The sequence below is a fragment of the Callionymus lyra genome, chromosome 5, assembly GCF_982586985.1.
Source record: "Callionymus lyra chromosome 5, fCalLyr1.hap1.1, whole genome shotgun sequence".
Taxonomy (NCBI): Eukaryota; Metazoa; Chordata; class Actinopteri; order Syngnathiformes; family Callionymidae; genus Callionymus; species Callionymus lyra.
The window spans coordinates 32834815-32852897 of record NC_141822.1 but is presented as its reverse complement, the minus strand read 5'-3'; the positions used below and the strand labels follow the sequence as shown (position 1 = coordinate 32852897).

Genomic DNA, 18083 nt, shown 5'->3' with positions numbered 1-18083 from the left:
CTCATTGATCATCTACCTACTATGAGATTAAAGTGGCCAATAATTGTCATACTTTTCTAATATTATAATTACAGCATCAAGGTATCAATTCCCTTCTTTGATGCTACAAAGTACATTATTTCAATTAAAGAACTGTAAATCTAAGGTTATTGAATTATAAACGTGACAAACTTACAAGCAACAAACTGTTAATAATGGAAAAATATATAAATCAAAACTACTTGTATTTTAGAAATAGTTGTTGACATTAGTGGGTTGATGATTTATACAATTTCTTAATTTTGAAAGGCCACTAGATGTCACTCTGCTTTATAATCTTTGTCTCTGAGCTAACTAACTCAATGAAACCTGGCATTATTTTTTATAAGGAGAGTGCCATCTAGTGGTCTTCCAAACTGTATTGTGACTCAGCTGCTTCATGAGGCCTCATCGCCCATCACTTCTATAAAATCATTTGTACAGCTTTGAGAAATACTTATATTTTTAGAAATATTATTTTCTTTCTAAATAGTGTGTAAAGGTTGATTCATCTGCTCAGTAAACCACAATAATTGGTGGTTGTTCATTTTTCAAAGGAAAATACACTTCAGAAACCATCTGCAGCAGATTTAGACAAAGCATGCTTTAATCAAGAGCAAACAATCAAATCACAACTATTATTAAACTGTGCTTCTTAGAATGATTACATGATACGATTCAAACAGATAAAGCATTTTTTGTATGTGTGTGTATCATTACTCAGTAATGAACCAGTGTTTCACTGAAACCACCAAGGATCTGCCCGACATGGACAAATCATGACATTAAACTTGACCGTCTGACTGACAGTGTTTCTAAACCTCAGCATATTTCCTCTTCAGGATCTTCCACACCTGGAACCAGAGGAGCACAAGTGAGCCGAGTCAGTCTGTCAGGAGAACTGTGAGGTCCGAACCTTCTCTCTGGCGGGTCCTGCAGACACGAGCTTGGACGCCTGGTCCTTCTCAAAGTTCTTGATACCTGGGTCTGCTCCTTTTCTCAGCAGAAGCTTCACAGTGCGGAGCTGTTCTCTGTTGAGGTACAGGGAGCTGGCTAGGTGCAGCGCAGTGTTGCCACTGAAGGTCTGGAACACAGAAGCACAATGATTCAAGTTTCTGCAACGTATTTAAATGTCTAATATTTTTTAATCTCTTACTTTAATTTTACTGCATCAATATTTGTCATTTGTTTGTTTGTTTGTTTGTTTTACAATATACATAGTTGTGTGTTTTTTTGTCTTTGGCTTTTTTAAAAAAAAAATTTTTTAGGATTTATATTTCATTAAAGCGTGTGTAAAATAAAATGCTTCAATTTTTGAAATTAACAAATAACAAGCATATATTCACAGTGTTTGTTCATTTTTGTGTTGAAATTAAACTTAAAGATGGCTGCCGTCATCACATGATCCCCGCAGCTAAAGGACCAATCCCGCGAGATCCTGGTCATGACTAAGGACGGGAGGATACAGTAAGTAAGTAAGTAAGTAATATTTATTTATATAGCGCTTTTCCAGACCAGGGTCACAAAGCGCTTAAACAAACAAAACAGTACTCAAAAAAGTACATACACTTTAAAGATCAAGATAATACTGAGAACAACACAGGAGTTCCAGAAAATCAAGGAAAAGCCTGAACAAATAGAAACGTCTTACTCTATCAGCTTTTAAAGTGGCATCTAGTGACCTTTCAAAATGCAGTATTGCAATATAACGCAATATGTTGCATTGTTGCCCCCGTATTGTGTTACGATTATTATCGCCAGATTCTTCAATACATTACACCCCTATTTACAAGTAAAACATGAGTTATGTTGTTTACATCGCCTAAGTTAAAAGTTTTGTTCTTTAAAATACACCATTTCGAGAGCTTCTAACATGATAGGTGCTGCTGAATGGCTGCCTTGGTGCTTGGTTTTGTTTTTATATTGCTTATTCTGTGTGTTATCTTATTGTATTCTTTTATTCTGTACTCCATAAATAAACCGTCTGTTGTGTTAACAACAATAAAAGTTTCTTATTCTGATTATGAACAACTTATCCGTAAAAAATGAGCCATACATTGTATCAATTTGTGATGATAAGAATATCACTTGCGGTCCTGGTCTAGACTCTAGAATCGAACATACAGAGATCACTGCGTGAGTGGATGAACGAAGCTGACCTGAGCATTGACCACAGCCACGGTCATGGACGGCAGGAACAAACGCAGCAGCTCCATGTTCGCTGCCTCAGCAGCCATGTGTACACTTGTCCGTCCACTCTTCAACTCCTGCAACAGATATCTAGCTCACCACATGTATTCTCATGGGATCCCAGTCCAGCCACACGTGGTTCAGTTCTGATAGTGGTGGAGGTCCTACCTTCGTCCCACAGGTAGCGCCCATGCTCAAGAGAAGCTGAACACAGCGAGAAAACCTGTTCTTCTTTCTCAGCAGCTTGTTGGTCAATCTTGAGCAAGTATTTCCTTCAGTCCTAAGACGCTTCACCAAGTTGTTGTGAGACAAGACGGCCACGTGAAGCGGAGTCAGACCTTCAGAGATTTTCAAGAGTCATCATCCACTTCACTACATGGAGCTGCCGGTGTTTTACCATCATAGTTCTGCACTTCAGGGTCCAAACGTTGACCGAGTCCTGACACAGTCCTCCAGATGGTCTGTGGAGGTCATGGGAAGGTCAAACACAAAACATTCCAGAGCCAGAGTGACATGAAATGTGTGCACCTGCAGGGAGAGGAAGTGTCCTTTTTCAGCGCACACATGCAGGGGTGATCGTCCCCAGACGTCCTGGGTGTCCAGCTGCGCTCCATGTGCCAGCAGGTCGCTGATGATCAGGTGCTGATCGGCGGCCGCCGCGAACTGCAGCGCCGTCTGTGGCCAGAGAGAAACCACAGGTCAGTGAAGACGCAGAGGGGTTTTGAAGGATCGAGCTCGCACCTGTCCGTTGTGCTCCCTGGTCTCCAGCACGCCTCTCGCTGCCATCTTGAGTCCCAGCACAAACGCCAGCGCTCGCCGAGCCTGAGCCACCGCGATGTGAAGACACCTGCCAAGGAGAACAGGTTCTCTGAAGCTGACGCCCCCCCCCACTTTTGTCATGAACACTCACGTGTCTCCATCCTCGTCCTGCATGCTGAGCAACTCTAGAGGGACTCTGTCCAGTCGCAGGGCCTCCTGGTAGACTTGCCATTGAAACAGAGTCACGACTGGTTCCTGAGGAGGAGGAGGTGGGTGTGGGGGGATGGGAGGAGGCCGAGATTCAGGGAAGGTCAAGTCCGACCAGAGGGAGTCAGACAGATCGAGGCTGATGTCATAGACTTGGTCATCCCATCTGGATATTTTCATCTTCTGGTCTTGCTCGTCCAAACTCTGAAGGAGAGGTTTGAACCAGAATCAACATCAGACTCTAGTATCTTGGCCACATAAACCTATGAGATGATCAAGATGTGATAAGGAACATTACCGTTTGTTGTTAATAGGCCTTTAAAATCTAAAAGATACACACATGACCATTTTTATGAACCGTAGCTGTGCTTTACTCAGCACACCTGTGGTGTCATGTCCAAAGGTTAAAACTGATATGGACTCATTTCAAGTTAGTCTTCAGGAACTTCAGCTTCAACATTACAAAGTTCATCAAGCACAAATAATTCCAAACATCGTGCAGTAGTTAATATAGAAACCGGAATTAAATGAAGGCACTGTGTCATCATACAGTGCCTTGTTTTGACCTTACCAATGCATCACTATTAGTAACAGGCAGAGCTAACATTGTTCAGAGCTTCTGTACAACTACCTGGTAGTACCCAGACTAACAATACAGGAGAATTAGTCTTTTTATTTTCCTGTTTATTTAAATATCAAATCCTTCAACAACCATTAACATTATGTTCTCAACATCTCCAAGCATGTGTAATATACGATAGATTAAGTGTTTCATTCACCTGACAGACATGTGGTCTTTCCATCACTGTTGTCTCCTGGAAGAAAAATCATTTGTACTTGTATTATTAATCATTAACGTCATTATAGTTACTGTATATCAAAATTCTAAAATTGAAAAATCCCAACCATGTCACGATCAAACTGAAAGTTGCACTGTGTGGTCCCCTCCGCCACCTGGAGTATGACTCAGAGTTCAACTCTTGAACTGACCTACTTGTTCATTTTCATGACAACCTGCGATCAGGAAGTGACTAGATCAGTGAACAGTATTGTTTTAAATGTGTATGTAATATCTCACCTGTTCCAAGCTGCTCCACACGCAGAGACTAGTTGTTGTCCTCAATGCTGCCAACTGTCAACTGTGTTGCACCTGAGTCAGAGTAAAGGCATGTTCTCTCTGTCACACCTCCACGGCTGAGTATGGGGAAAAAAATATATAAACTTCCTGGTCGGCAGAGAGGGAGTTGCCCAAAAAAGCTGGGCTCACAAAAATGTGTGTATGGTGCCAATAAGTCTACACGCATGTGAATTATTTGGTATTTCTTTGGACATTTCTTAAAGAATATGACCCTTTTTTTTACTGTTGGTCAGGGATGTTATTTGTTGTAAAAAAGGTGTTACTACTTCTTAAATCAAATATACCCAAATATTGAGTTCACAAACTCCAGTGATTTCATCCTGAAAACACGAACACAACTTGACACAAATGAGTTCAAATAGCAGATGAAAGGGAACCATCCTCACCTGTGATCTGTTTCCTTTCAGTCAGTCTGTGATTAGAAAAAGGTCTGTGAGCTCTTCTGACAGACCCTCACATCTTCCCTCCTGAGCTACAACTATGTTTCTAGTTTCTGAGCTGGGAAAACGAAAGTATTGTCTACAAGAACGGGTCATTGAACCTTAGACAAAAATCTGCAACAACTGCCAGCAAAATTGATCACGATGCACAGAGAAACCCTCAAATAACTTACAGGAGTCCCTTTAAAAAAAAGTGGCCTGGAGTTGTCAGAAGAAAACATTTACTACACAAATGTCATTATGCATCTTGCTAACAATAATTACAAAATCATGTAAGTAAGTAATGTAGCATGAGAAAAAAAAATGTACTTTTTGGCCACAACCATGAAAGTTATGTTTGAAAAATGTGATGCCTGTGATGAAAAGAGAACGATTGCATAACGTGAAATATGGAGGTGGTTTGGCTAATGTTTTGTAGACATGCGAGTTGCCAAAGGGACTATAACCCTGGTCAAAATGCATTCATTTAAGTGTTTGTTTCCTGTATGAGGACGCAGTAGCTAGCATTTCTCAGACTCGTCAGACTCGCACCAGTGCAATGGCAGGTTTGTTTAATATTGCTAGTTTAAGTTCACCTCTTGCATGACTAGAATTTCAGGAATGACAGTCAGGTTGACTTTCAGGATGTTGACTCAACGCTGGTTTTTCCCCATGTAACTTTTATCAAAAATATCTCAACTGATCATGATAACGAACAATAAAATGACAATAAAACAAAGATTTGAGTTTTAATGCTGCTCCTCCCACAGGTCACAGCAACAACGGTCAAACCTACTGTACATTATCTCAGTAGAAATAAAAAAAAAATTACAAGACCTTCACTGGCTCATAAACATAAATAACAGTATCATTCTACATCAGCTCAATAGACATTTTGTGGCAGTAAAAAATATCTTCTGGAACCTTCCCTTAACATTTTGTTTTATTTCATCGTCAACCAATAAAATATTCCTAAAGTGCAAAATAAAGATTTCTCTTATTAACTGAATACAGAGGGAAAACTTCTCTGGATTTTGGGAAACTAAATCACTTTTCTTTCAGAACATTAAATAAAAAGAGAAGTTCTGGTGTTTCAGTGTGTTATTAGTGTTGGTTTAAAAACACTGAGTAGTTTCTGTTTCACTTCACATTATACTAGTTCATCACTCGACCCAGTCACACACTGATGGTGTTTTAAAAGATTCATCAATGGAGTCACATGACGGTGGGAAGACTGTTTCAGTGAGGGAGAATACAACATGCTTGAATGACATCACATAAATAAAATAATTAATCAGACATTGTAACTAAAAAGCACAGCACACGGGCAACAGATGACAAACAACCCCATGAATAGATCTTGTTCTCCGGGAGCGTCCAGCGACTGACGGCACTGAAGACAACAGGTGGTGGTTTGAATCTCTGGTTGGCTATTTAGGACCTTTGATGACACAAAAGTTGACATGAACATGTGACCAATTCAGCATCGTAACACGATGTGACTACCTGCTATGTAGTTTGCACTAATCAACATCAGCATGCTTCCCATGATGTAGAAACCAAAGGGGGCGCTGCTGAAGATGCTGGCTTCTCCTGCATGTAAGGAAGAGATCAGCGAACATCATCTTGAGGCCTTGAAAATGTTGATACTGACCGTTTCCTTTGGATACTGGCTCTGTGGTCTCCCAGTTCATGGACCTTTGCACTGCCTTCTTCCACCGTGCGTAACGCAGCTGGCTCTCTGTGACACAGATGCTTAGACCTGTCCAGGGTGTTTAGGGTTGGCAAGAAAACTGGGCGTTACCTTCAGGGTTAATCTGGGGCTCGAACTTCTCTGATGTGACTTCGCTCAAATCTTCCGTCTCCAGACTCCACACGCTCACACCCTCTGCTGAACCAGCTGCCATGGCTGCCCCGAGCGCTGTGGTCTCAGGCATGGATGGCTTTACTGCACACAAGACGACACAATGACTTACAGGTGAACGACACCTGAGCCACGACATCATCACAGGGATCATAGAACTGCAAACTAGGACTAGATATTCAGCATCCCTTCATATTCTCCCTGCAATGTAGGTCTGGTGAAATCTCCATGGCTGCTAAAAGATACTCACTCAACTAGTACTCATTTAATTGTTAAAGAGACAATTGAAAAACTTGACTTCAAAACTGCCATTCGACAATAAAAAAGGTCTGAGATCCCTCTTCTACAGGAAATGACAAACACTTAGATGTATCACTTATCCAAACAGGAATCCGAAAATAATTTAAAATGATCTCAAATATTGTCAAAGCAATTTGAGCAAGACTCCAACCCATGGTTGTTTAGCGGTACTGTAAGTTCCAAAAGAGCATTTTTTTAGTCTAAAAGTGATGGGTTGATGAGGCCTCACGATACACCATCAAACAACCGATGCCGGTTAATGAAATATCTCACCAACAGGGATGCAGAGAATGTCGGCCTGCAGCTGCATCAGCAACCTGTTTGAAGTCATTCCTCCGTCTACTTGCAGCTGAGTCAGCGGGATCCCACTGTCTTGATTCATGGCGTCCAGGATCTGCAACCAAAAACAGGCTCTTTAGCAACATGCCGTGACAACAGTCCATCGGACATCTCACCTCTCGTGTCTGGAAACAAACTGCCTCAAGAGCAGCAAATGCCACGTGACTTTTGTTGGTGAACTGAGTTAATCCACAAATAATACTAGAAAAAAAAGACAAAATACGTAAACAACAGTGAGAGGATAGTGTAAGAAGAAGTCTGTGGCTCACCCTCTGGCACTGGGCTCCCAGTACGGAGCATAAAGACCGGAAAATGCTGGAACAAAATAGCAACCGTAGGACGTTCCAACTGATGCAGCCAATTTCTCTGTAGAGTCAAGAAAACGAACGGGTAAGAGGACAGAGATCAAGTCGCTTCATTTATTATGAGCATATGAAACTTCTTCAGCTTTCATTGGCCGTTAATATTTCAAGACAACATTTTGGGCAGAGGGTTCTTGAGAATAAACAAGACTGTTCAAAGTAAAACGTGGATCAGTAGAACTCGGACAAACCCAGCTCTTCAGATGACGTGATGATCCCGAGGTTGTCCTGCAGCCATCGAACCACCGCCCCCGCAATGGCCACAGAACCCTGAAAGAAGAACCCATTTGTTGGAATTAAAAAATATTATTCTGGGAGATTATAAGTTTATTTTTATTTTCATCGTATTTAAGGAACCTCCAACGCGTAGCAGGCAGGTTTGTCCCGACCAAGTTTGTATGCCACGGTGGTCAGAAGGCCGTGGTCCGACATCACAGGCTGCAACAGATGCAGTTGTTAGTTCAAAGAGAATCGACACGAGAGTGTCAGCGGACTCACCTTAGATCCAGTGTTTCGTAGCAGGAAGCAGCCGGTTCCATATCTGAAACAGATGTGCCATCAACATTTGATTGAACTGCTCACATCAGTCTTAAAGATCAGACGTTAAATGACCAACGTACGTATTTTTGGCTTGACCGTCCTTGAAGCACATCTGACCCACTAGAGCAGCCGACTGGTCCCCGAGACACTGGAAAAACAAGCAAACTCATCTACCTCATCATGTTCCCGCAATACACTTCAAGTGTGAAGGTAAAAACACTCACCCCTGAAATTGGGATGCCTGACAAAGCTCCGGATTTCTGTCAACAACAAACAGTTTCATCAGTGGGTCATCAGTCCTCCATTATAAGAATAACTACATGTAAGATACTGGTTGTATGTTTTAGTCCAAAGATGAACCATCTACAGTATCTATGCAGTTTGTTTATTATTTGACCAAGTGAGGCCAAATAATCTACTGCAGAGCGTGTCCCAAAAGTATAGGAGCAGTGAGAACACAAGAGAAACGCAATATTAATGTCTTCACTCTGATTAAAGAATGATTTTTTAAATGTTTGTTCCAGAGTGAAGAGATTTGGTCAAAAGATGAAAGGAGCAGCACAGACTAAACAGTAGCAGCAGTGAAGGAGGGCAACCATCATACATGTCCACAGCACAGGGGGTCAGGCATGTGCAAATTCTTCTATTATGGTCTGTTTAAAAGCAACATCAATAGGTCAACATAATCACAGTGCTAAAGGCATCATTCCAAGGATTTAAAATAACACATGTTCCAATTTGACTGGACGGCATCTGCACACATTGATGTGTCCAATGATGCTTTGACATGCATGTAACATGTGAGCAGATGTTGTCTTTTTATGGACAAGCAGTGTTCGTGTGCAATGTGTTGACAAGTGTGTATACATATCTGGATTTTGGTTTATTGTGGACAGGCAATTGTTAGTTAAGCAACTACCAAGCAGAGTGAATAAAGGTAGTGTGTTTGCAACTCAGAATTTTCTTCAACTGTTTTAAAGTGTTACTCCACGTAGTCCAAGTGGAGAGTAAAAGGTGTATCATTCAATTGTCTCATCTGCCAAAACACTTCTTATACTCGTTAATAAAAATGATCCACAGCCACAAAAACACATAGAAAACTGCTTCTTTTGATCAGGCAACTAAAACAAAGCAAATGTTTAAAGAAGTAATATTCATTTCAACAAAAAGATTTTTTAATCTAGAAAATAAGGTATTTAGATCTAGCAGGGGGTATTACATTTATTCTGATCTTCCCTTCTTTCCTCTTTTACTTGAAGTAAAATGATCTTATAGTTGCAGTTATAATATATGTATTATTCTCAAAACTGTTTCTTATATAGTCCATATCAATGCAACTAGAAGTCTTTATGCCTTTTGTCACCAACCACTAGGCCACGGCATAGTTTTGATCTGCAAATGAGGCCGCACAGAAGGAAGAAACACTTATTTGATTCAAGACACGTCCAGTTTACTCAAAAATAAGTGGATAAGACCATGTTGTGGCTCATGAGTCAGCGTTACAGAGGTCTATTTTTCATGCACTACAAGTTTGTTTTTTTGCTTGTTTTTTATTTTTCACGGTTTTTATACAGCATGAGGTTCGGCTGGTCCTTATTATGGTCGATATTATTAAGTGGTCAGAGAAATCAGCATACATCTCAAACATCGCATTGGAGAGTACCAAACTGGATAAAGAATGTAAGATGGTGTCAAGAAATGGTGAGATTTAAACCTCATTTGCCCCGTTTCATTCCTGTTATGAACATTGTGTGTGCGTGCGTGCGTGTGCGTGTGTGCGTGCTGTGCAGCTTCTGTGATGAAGTATGTGAAGATTTAAACGAATAATTATCTCTTCAGTGCAATGTTTTCTACTCATACTTCCTTGTAAGAAAGCATGTAGTGTCATCAACAGTGGATTTAAATCACTCTCCAGTAGATCATGAGGCCCTGGGAGGTTGGAAATGCGCCAGTGGCGGAGCCACAAACAAGAGAAAAGGGTTTGTAATGTGGCTCGATGAGTAATAATGTCAAGTTGTACTTACCCAACTAGAACTTATTTTCTACCAGTGAGAGAAGAGAGACAATGGCACAAAGAAAAATGCCTAAAATAATGTCAAACATCATGCAGTACAGATATTGTTCAAGGAGACACAAACACCATCAACGTTGCATGAACAGAGAATTAAGTCAGGGTCTCGGACTCACCATGAGGCCGTAGATTTCTGAGGAACTCCTTACTCTGGGCAGAATCTCCATGGGTATTCCGAAATATCTGCAGCAAGCACACGGATGATGGCTTGGATGTAAAAGAGAGTGCAGACTTGGTGTTGACGTACGTGCAAAGTTCTGGGTCCCAGTCCAGTGTGTGGATGTTGAAGAGCATAGTTCTGCTGGCATTGGTCACATCTGTGCAGTGGACTCCTCCCGACTTCCCACCCGTGAGACACTGAAAGAACGTACAGTTGGAACATCAACACAACTGGGATGGCAACAGAGAGGGACACATGTTAAGACAAATAATTCAAATATTAAATATGAAAAACTATTAGAAAGCCAGAATCTAAAAGTTGCTAAATGCTATTGAAAACCTTAAACATTTGAATTGTCAGACAATCATGATGATGGAGAATAAATATTATATAATATTATATTATACAAGCATTAGAAACTATTTCATCCAATCCACCATCTTCTTCTCAGTTACAATCTAATGGAAAAATGTTTTATCAAAGGTTAATATCTCAAAATCTTAAACCAAATGTATAATTAGAATCTGCTCAACACAACATTACTTTAGCAACTTCTTGAGTCAGTATCCGATTGTCTGGGCATCTTGCTCAACGTACCCAGATGAGCCAAGAGTCCACGGTGCCAAACATGGCGCGGTGAGAGAGGACTGCCTGGTGCACTTCATCTACATTGTCCATCATCCAGCGCAGCTTCACGGCGCTGAAGTAGGTGCTGATGGGAAGACCAGTTTTATGCTGGAACGACATGGATCAGTGTACAGTCGCTTTCAACAAACATCCTCTAAATGCTAGTTTGTTCAATGACATGAGCAAGTTAGACGAGTTCATCATGTTGTTTTTTGTCTTTTTTGGTAAATATGTTAATGTGGTTTATTTTCTGTTGTTCCTACCTTCAGGTGGTTCTTGTTCCTCCCAGGAGTTTTATTGATCAGACTTTCTACAGTAGATTGTGTCCGCAGATCCAGCCAGACTTGAACATATAAAAAAATATTCTATCAGCTACAATAGGTTGAGTTATGGAGAAAGAAAAGTTAGGAAGCTTCTTCATCCAGATGCATGTACTTGCAGCAGAGCATGCAATACATATATGAAAATAATTTTAATCTTAATCATAAATAATTATGAATCTACAAATTTGAACCTACATTAAAAAGAATTCAGAGATCTCACCACTCTATTGATCAAATATCTATATTTAACGTAAAACTTTGTTCGCTACATGAAATCATATACAATAAGAAGATGCAGTGTTAAACAAATTGCATGAAAGGATGATGTACAGAATTAAAGTTACTTTTACTCTTTAAAAAAAATGTTATCTTGTTTTTTTAACTGAAAATATTCTTTAACAATTATTTCTAATCCTTGTTTTTTTTTATGTCGTCATTTATTTACAGCTACATTATGCCAGAAAAAGAAAGAAGAATATATAGCATTACATATGTATAGCATGAAAAGTCTGAATATTTGTGTGACTGTTAGGGTTACCTTTTACTCTAAAATGTGCGTTTATGAAATCAAAACGTACTGGTTGTGCTGGTTGTATAGAAATGAGTATGTAACTTGTGTGAAATATTTCAGATATAAATCAGAGACAGACATATTTTAAATTGTTGCAGCTTACTCTCACACATAGACAAAGCATTTTATCAATTAATAAATAAAGGTACAAATAATTTTAAATTAAATATTTTTATTTTTCCACAATAAACGATTGGTTAATATAACAAACGCACTCATAGCTCATCCCCTTAAATCAATAATGGACACTAAACATCGCTTTTCTAAACTATATATTTTTTTTCATTCTCATTTGATCCATCCTAGCATTCCAGTCAACAAGATTTCTCATTCAAGAAAAACGTGATAAACTTTACCAATGGCATTGTAGAGGGGCTCCCCCGTCTCTTTGTCCCACACCAACGTGGTCTCTCTTTGGTTGGTCACTCCAATAGCTGGATAGAAATTTACATTTTTATCCCCATTCAGAATTTATATGAATAGTACTTTGTATAAAAAGATATAAACATATTTTAACTTACATGCAATTTTCTCAAATATGTTGCAGATAGTGGAAATCACAAATCATTATCTTAACCTCTATTATTGCATATCACCTCTGCCTCAACAAACGATTCCTTCATTTTGTCTAAAAAATATAATTTCCTTTTTCAGTGGCAAGAGATTCTTAAGGATTATGGTACTCATTTAATACCTTTATCTAATTTCAGCAATTTCTGCTTCTGTATTTAGGATTTTAATTTGGAAGTTTCGTCTGAGATTTTTTTATTTATTTTTTTATTTCCCCCATTCTGATGATTTACGTCATTTAACAGCCTCTCCATGGGAGAGAAGACTTTCAGCAGCGTTCTTCCAAAAGTTGTTTAGCGTCTTCATTTTCAAGACCACTAGATGCACTCCCTGAAGAATCTTTGACATTGATTAAATGCAACCAAGCACTATTATTTTAACACTAAAAGAACCACCTACTGAGCTTTGACCCTTACAACACTCAACCATAAAACCTTAAAAGATGATTCATGACACCCTATCAACCAATCATTACTATATAATCACATAAAACAAAACATTATATAATAGTATCATAATACAACATGTCTTATAAAATGGCTACCTTGATGCCTGGTTCTGTTTTTCTATCGCCTCTTTTGTGTCCCATCTTATTTCATTATTTTATTCTGTACTACCAGCACACAAAAAAAACATGTTTTGTTAACAACAGTGTAACAAAAGTTTCTGATTCTGATATTAAATATGAAAAAAACAAAGTTTTGAACATGGAAAGTTCGTTCGAGTTTGTTTTGATCACGGAGAACTAGTCTTATAAAACCAATGTATTAATCTTAAACCTTTAATGTTGGAGATGTCGATGTTGAGTTGAGTGAGCTTCTCACAGGTCCGCTCCATGCACTCGTACACAGATTGCAGGATTTCTTTGGGGTCCTCTTCTACCCACCTTCGAAAAAGTAGATTTGAAAAGAATACACTTCAATAAGTTGAAAGAAAGTGTAATTCATAAAATGAATGAGGAATAAACACATAAATCTTTATCCATACACAATTCATTCTGACATGCATTAAAAACAAATTGATACAAACCCTTAAATATAGCGGAAATAATATCACAATACATACCCCTCCTTAGGAAAGCTTTGCTTTATTTCCACTTGATGGTGACTGAGAAGCTCTGCTGTCTTAGAGTTAAAAACCTGTGGAAAAACACACTTTGACGCTACATGCAAGAACTTTATATAAAAAAAAAGAAAAAGGATCTATATGATAAAGAGATACAGTAACATCCATATACAGTATATTAACAAACTACGTCTTACAGAGCCGAGAAATAAAATATTTTGCATAAAGATTACAGTGATATCCAAGCCTTAAATGATCTCAAATATTGGATATGACTGTCATATAACAATTCTAAATTGGAGTTACACAGTGATATTTTCTTTGGATGTTTGTGTTCAAAATATCACAAGGGCATTTGCAATAACTCTTAATACAACACACAGATTTGTGTTGCAGATACCAGCAAACACTGACATAAACGACACCATTTTTTTTTTATTGTTACCAGAAACCGTGTCGAGCTGGTCCCTTGGTCGATCGCCGCCACCAGCGACCCCATACTTATCCGGTTGGAGGAGGCGGCCATGTCGCCGTTCATGTGCAGCTCTGTGTAACCTGATTATCAGCCGGTGGAAGCTGCCGGAAGTACATTTGGATGGTCGGCGCGACCTGATGACAATCACATCCGGCCATTAATTAAAAAGATAAAAATCGTCTACAAATATTTTTGTTTATGTCATCATCCAGATAGCCTTTAAATGGGTTAAAATAAATAACAAAAAAATAATAATAATAATTGAGAATAAATATATTTTACCCTTAGTCTAAAATATAGTCTATATATTATGTCTTTGTATAGGTAAAATAAGCCAAAAACTGGAATGTGTAATTTTTTTCAAACAAATGTTTATATAAAAACTTGCGCACAATAGTAGTAAATACATATATTTTCAGCGAGGGATATAACGTGACGTCATCAACAATGGACAGTGTTTATACTTGAAATGTGTAAAGGGGCTTCGTCTCTTCGATTCTGATCTCTTGACGTTGATTTAAAGACAAAATCATGTAAATACTACCGTTAGACGCGTTCAAGTTTAAGTATTGTGCATTATGAACATACATTTAAGTAATAATTTATCTTTTATATTGTGCTTGTTTGTGTTTCAGGGCTGACTACTGGAAGTCGCAGCCGAGGAAGTTCTGCCAGTACTGCAAGTGTTGGATCGCCGACAACAAACCAGTGAGTTAGCTGTTGTTCTTTTACGGCGGATTAAACTGTGATATTCAACATATTCGGGCACAGTGGCTTCATTTAGTGTATTTCGTATTGTGGCCGGAGACACCCTATCTGTTTCCATGTGTATCACCCTCCTAATCTAGCTTCACTTATACTAAAAGCTAAGCGGTTAACATTTGTTTCTTAACACTGAACGATGGACCTCATTACCGCAATATATAAGTATTTATCGTTAAATTAAGCAACTTCTTTTAATGTAACACATCTTTTTAAACCTCTCGTACATAATATAAATTACGCCGTCTTGTTATATTGGCCCATCTTTATACACGCCATATAATTTCAGGAATAATTATTATTCCCCTGTAGTGTACATCTTTATATTGTGATGTTTTTCTAATTGCATTACATCTTTTTATTGTATTTTCTTGAAAATATGTGCCAGTTTATACCTGTTTCACAAAATAGTTTAAAAATCTCCTCCGGCTGGACATGCTGTTTTCCATACCATGTGAAAAGTGCTTAAATGTTTTTTGTTTTTTTTGCCGTGCAGAGCATCGATTTCCATGAAAGGGGAAAGAACCACAAAGAAAATGTTGCTGCCAAGTTTAATGATGTAAGTTTAAGCTGATTTCAGCATGGATATACTTTACATATTTTTTGTGAATTTTAATTGATAACTATCCACTGATCATTACTGCATTTCTCTACAGATCAGGAAGAAGAGTGTTAACAAGGCCAAGCAGGAGGCCAAACAGTCCAAACAGTTGGCAACCATGGAGGAAGCTGCAAAAAGGGCGTATGAGAAAGACTTAAAGAGGCTGGAAATGGAAGGTATTTGTTATTGGCTCATCTGTCCTGTTTTTAATAAGGACATCATGCTAGTAATTCAAGCTAGCTTTAGCTTTAAGACTTTAATTATATATTGACCAGTTTTGAGTTGAAATACCTTCTCATTCGTAATCGAGGTTTTCAGTAGCTATGATGAAAAGAAGTGTGATGCAGTCTGTTAATTCATCCATGTTTTCTCAGAACATGCATCAGTAAAAACTTGATGTGTGGAAGAAATTCACAATTCACCCTTAAACAAAGTTCAGAATGAGTTTCCTCAAAAATATATATATATTCTTAGCATTAAGATTTCCCACACAATTTTGATACATGATAAATCTATCTATTAAGTTTTTTATTTATTACCTTAATTAGATGTTCTGATTGTGGAAAGGAGATAAAGCAACAATGAAAAAGATTAATTCTTGGTGTATTTGCCTCTGAATGTTAACACCTGCTGTAACTAATCACAGGCTTGAGGCAACATTTGCTTGATTTGATATATGAGAGTAAATAAAGCGAAAGCAGAAAATGAGATCCATTAAGGCTAAACCGTTTGATTGAATATTGTTGAGTGACATCACCTGAAAGATTGTTGTTTTTTTTGTCAGCGTCTGGTATATACGTTGAGGAGCCCTCAAACTATCTGCCAGACATGATGCCACCGCCATCAGTGGCTGCAATTAGTAAGAATCAGCTGAAAAAGTTAAAAAAGCAACAGGAGAAATCCGTACCAAGCAATCCTGAAACGCTGGTTTGGATTGAGGCACAGAGCAATTACGGTCAAACCTACTATTACAACAATGTAACTGGAGGTGAGTGTTATCAATTCACTATTTTGATGGAATTTATTTTCTAAGTTGTCTTCATCCTCCTGCCACAGAGTCTCGATGGGAAAAACCTGCTTGTCTCCTACCACCACCAAAGCCTGCAAAAAAGAAGGTATCTTTGGTTACCTTTATATATCTTTATAATGATCTCCTTTTGTCTCATGTGACAACTCATTCTGTCTCCAGCCACCCCCGGCCTGTGTGTGGGTGGAAGCGGCTAGTCCTGATGGGAACGTGTACCACTACAACACTCAGACAGGAGGTATTATTGGTAATGAGTGTCATGTTAGGGATGTTTTAATTTAAATCTTTAATGTCATCTGACAGAGACCAGCTGGGAGAAGCGTCCAGGCTTCCCCTCAGACGCTGCTGAGACCACAGGAGGAGAGGGAGAAAGTGGGACTGAAAAGACGTCAGAACCACAGCCTAGTTCTAGTGAGGCAGCCATAGAACCTGAGAAGGCTGATAGCACACAAGTCAATATCAGGGTGAGGGTGGCCTATTTGAATATTTTGGAGTCATAGATCCTACTTCTCAGTTACACCACTGCATTTAAAGTGAGTGTTGCATTTAATGCTTTTTGTTTTCATTGTGACTGACTTGCTTCAGAAAAGGAAAGCAGACAATGAGCCGTTTGAGAGAGTTGGAGAGGCAGCGGGCAGCTCTGTGTCAGAGGAGACAAAGGTTGAAACCCAAACAGAAGCTGCAGAGAAAACAGAGGAGGTAATGGTCCAGCCCAGACGAAGAGTGAACCCATACGGAGCCTGGGAGCGGGTCAAGGTGGTGGAGAAAAAACCAGAGAAATAGTAAGTGATTATGATGAAGGTTATCGTAGATCTAAGATGGTTGACTTCATGAACCTCTCTGGTCTCCAGTGTGGATCTTCAGCTTCCTAAAGTGCAGAGTGAAGCTGCGCCTCCACCACCGCCAGATGTTCCTCCAGAGCCAAAACCCAAGTTCAGGGAGCGAATCATCACTTCCCTCGGAGTAGAAGGCGGTCCAGTGGCATTCAAGAAGAAGGCACAGAATGGGAAAACCAGAAGTCTGCGGCAAAGAGATGCTGATGATTGAGCTCTAGCTCAAGAATCTCAAGAATCCAATCCGTTTTGCAGGACAAGACTGTCTACTATTGTGTCCCGATGTATTATCACCAGGAAATAGACAAGTAGATCCCTCTTTTTATACATGATCATGCAATTACATCAGATATTGTCAGTAGTTTTTGTTTTTTTATTCACGTCACTGGCGATAAATAAAAATAGCTTATTCAGTCTTTTCTTGTGAAGTAATGTCATGAGACAAAAATGAAAATGATTTAGGCAATCTGTGTGTAAATAAAGCAAGGCCACTGGATTGTGTAGAGTTTTGGTTCCATGTCTGAGTGTTGTCTGTGCTGTGTGATGGACCAATGGCCCATGCTGTTCCCTCTTGTCCAAGTTACTGAAATTAATTTACATCCCCAAATATTTTCTATATGTACAATTGTGTTGCCGTAAGATTACCAAATTCAAAATGACAATGTTGAGCTCATACAAAGTAGCTTTTACTTTCACAATCCTCCACCATTCGTTGTAAGTAATGGTTTGTTTACTGATTTTATTTGAGAAATAAACCACTGGAACACCAGGATTTTAAGAGATATAACATCGCTTTTTATCTGCAGAAAATGAAGAGGTCGGTAGTCACTGGAGCCCATCTCAGCAGCGGGAGCACTGGAAA

General features: G+C 39.0%; 3 protein-coding genes across 8 annotated transcripts; 1 reads left to right on the top strand and 2 right to left on the bottom strand.

Moving 5' to 3' along the window:
* Nucleotides 1-598: 598 nt before the first annotated feature.
* nfkbiz (nuclear factor of kappa light polypeptide gene enhancer in B-cells inhibitor, zeta) lies at nt 599-4868 on the bottom strand. 5 transcript variants are annotated; one of them, XM_087792048.1, is made up of 13 exons: nt 4699-4868; nt 4253-4368; nt 4081-4188; nt 3954-3989; nt 3473-3557; nt 3119-3378; nt 2950-3055; nt 2737-2883; nt 2606-2669; nt 2377-2546; nt 2178-2285; nt 935-1102; nt 599-872 (listed from the first exon to the last, which is right to left on the bottom strand). In XM_087792048.1, exons 6-13 carry the CDS (start codon nt 3352-3354, stop codon nt 834-836), a joined length of 1038 nt encoding a protein of 345 aa, XP_087648174.1. In that variant the 5' UTR covers nt 3355-3378; nt 3473-3557; nt 3954-3989; nt 4081-4188; nt 4253-4368; nt 4699-4868; the 3' UTR covers nt 599-833. The 5 variants fall into 5 exon arrangements, with proteins under 5 accessions (XP_087648174.1, XP_087648173.1, XP_087648172.1 ...); XM_087792047.1 differs by having other exon boundaries at nt 3473-3499; XM_087792046.1 differs by lacking the exon at nt 3473-3557 and having other exon boundaries at nt 4699-4866.
* A 526-nt stretch (nt 4869-5394) lies between these two features.
* Nucleotides 5395-14100, bottom strand: LOC148080368 (glycerol kinase). 2 transcript variants are annotated; one of them, XM_087792044.1, is made up of 21 exons: nt 13969-14100; nt 13524-13597; nt 13238-13344; nt 12245-12322; nt 11258-11337; nt 10965-11102; nt 10455-10564; nt 10324-10390; nt 10161-10178; nt 8361-8396; nt 8217-8284; nt 8095-8137; nt 7954-8034; nt 7788-7866; nt 7504-7600; nt 7351-7435; nt 7169-7289; nt 6536-6679; nt 6386-6472; nt 6238-6324; nt 5395-6172 (listed from the first exon to the last, which is right to left on the bottom strand). In XM_087792044.1, the coding sequence occupies exons 1-21, from the start codon at nt 14059-14061 to the stop codon at nt 6162-6164; spliced, it is 1704 nt and encodes a 567-aa protein (XP_087648170.1). In that variant the 5' UTR covers nt 14062-14100; the 3' UTR covers nt 5395-6161. The 2 variants fall into 2 exon arrangements, with proteins under 2 accessions (XP_087648170.1, XP_087648171.1); XM_087792045.1 differs by lacking the exon at nt 10161-10178.
* Nucleotides 14101-14428: 328 nt separating this feature from the next.
* On the top strand, nt 14429-17724 carry wbp4 (WW domain binding protein 4). Its single transcript, XM_087792661.1, has 10 exons — nt 14429-14531; nt 14634-14706; nt 15257-15319; nt 15417-15537; nt 16146-16349; nt 16418-16476; nt 16551-16626; nt 16692-16852; nt 16974-17170; nt 17240-17724. Coding segments are annotated over exons 1-10 (1152 nt in total). The 5' UTR covers nt 14429-14529; the 3' UTR covers nt 17436-17724.
* The last annotated feature ends 359 nt before the right edge of the window (nt 17725-18083 follow it).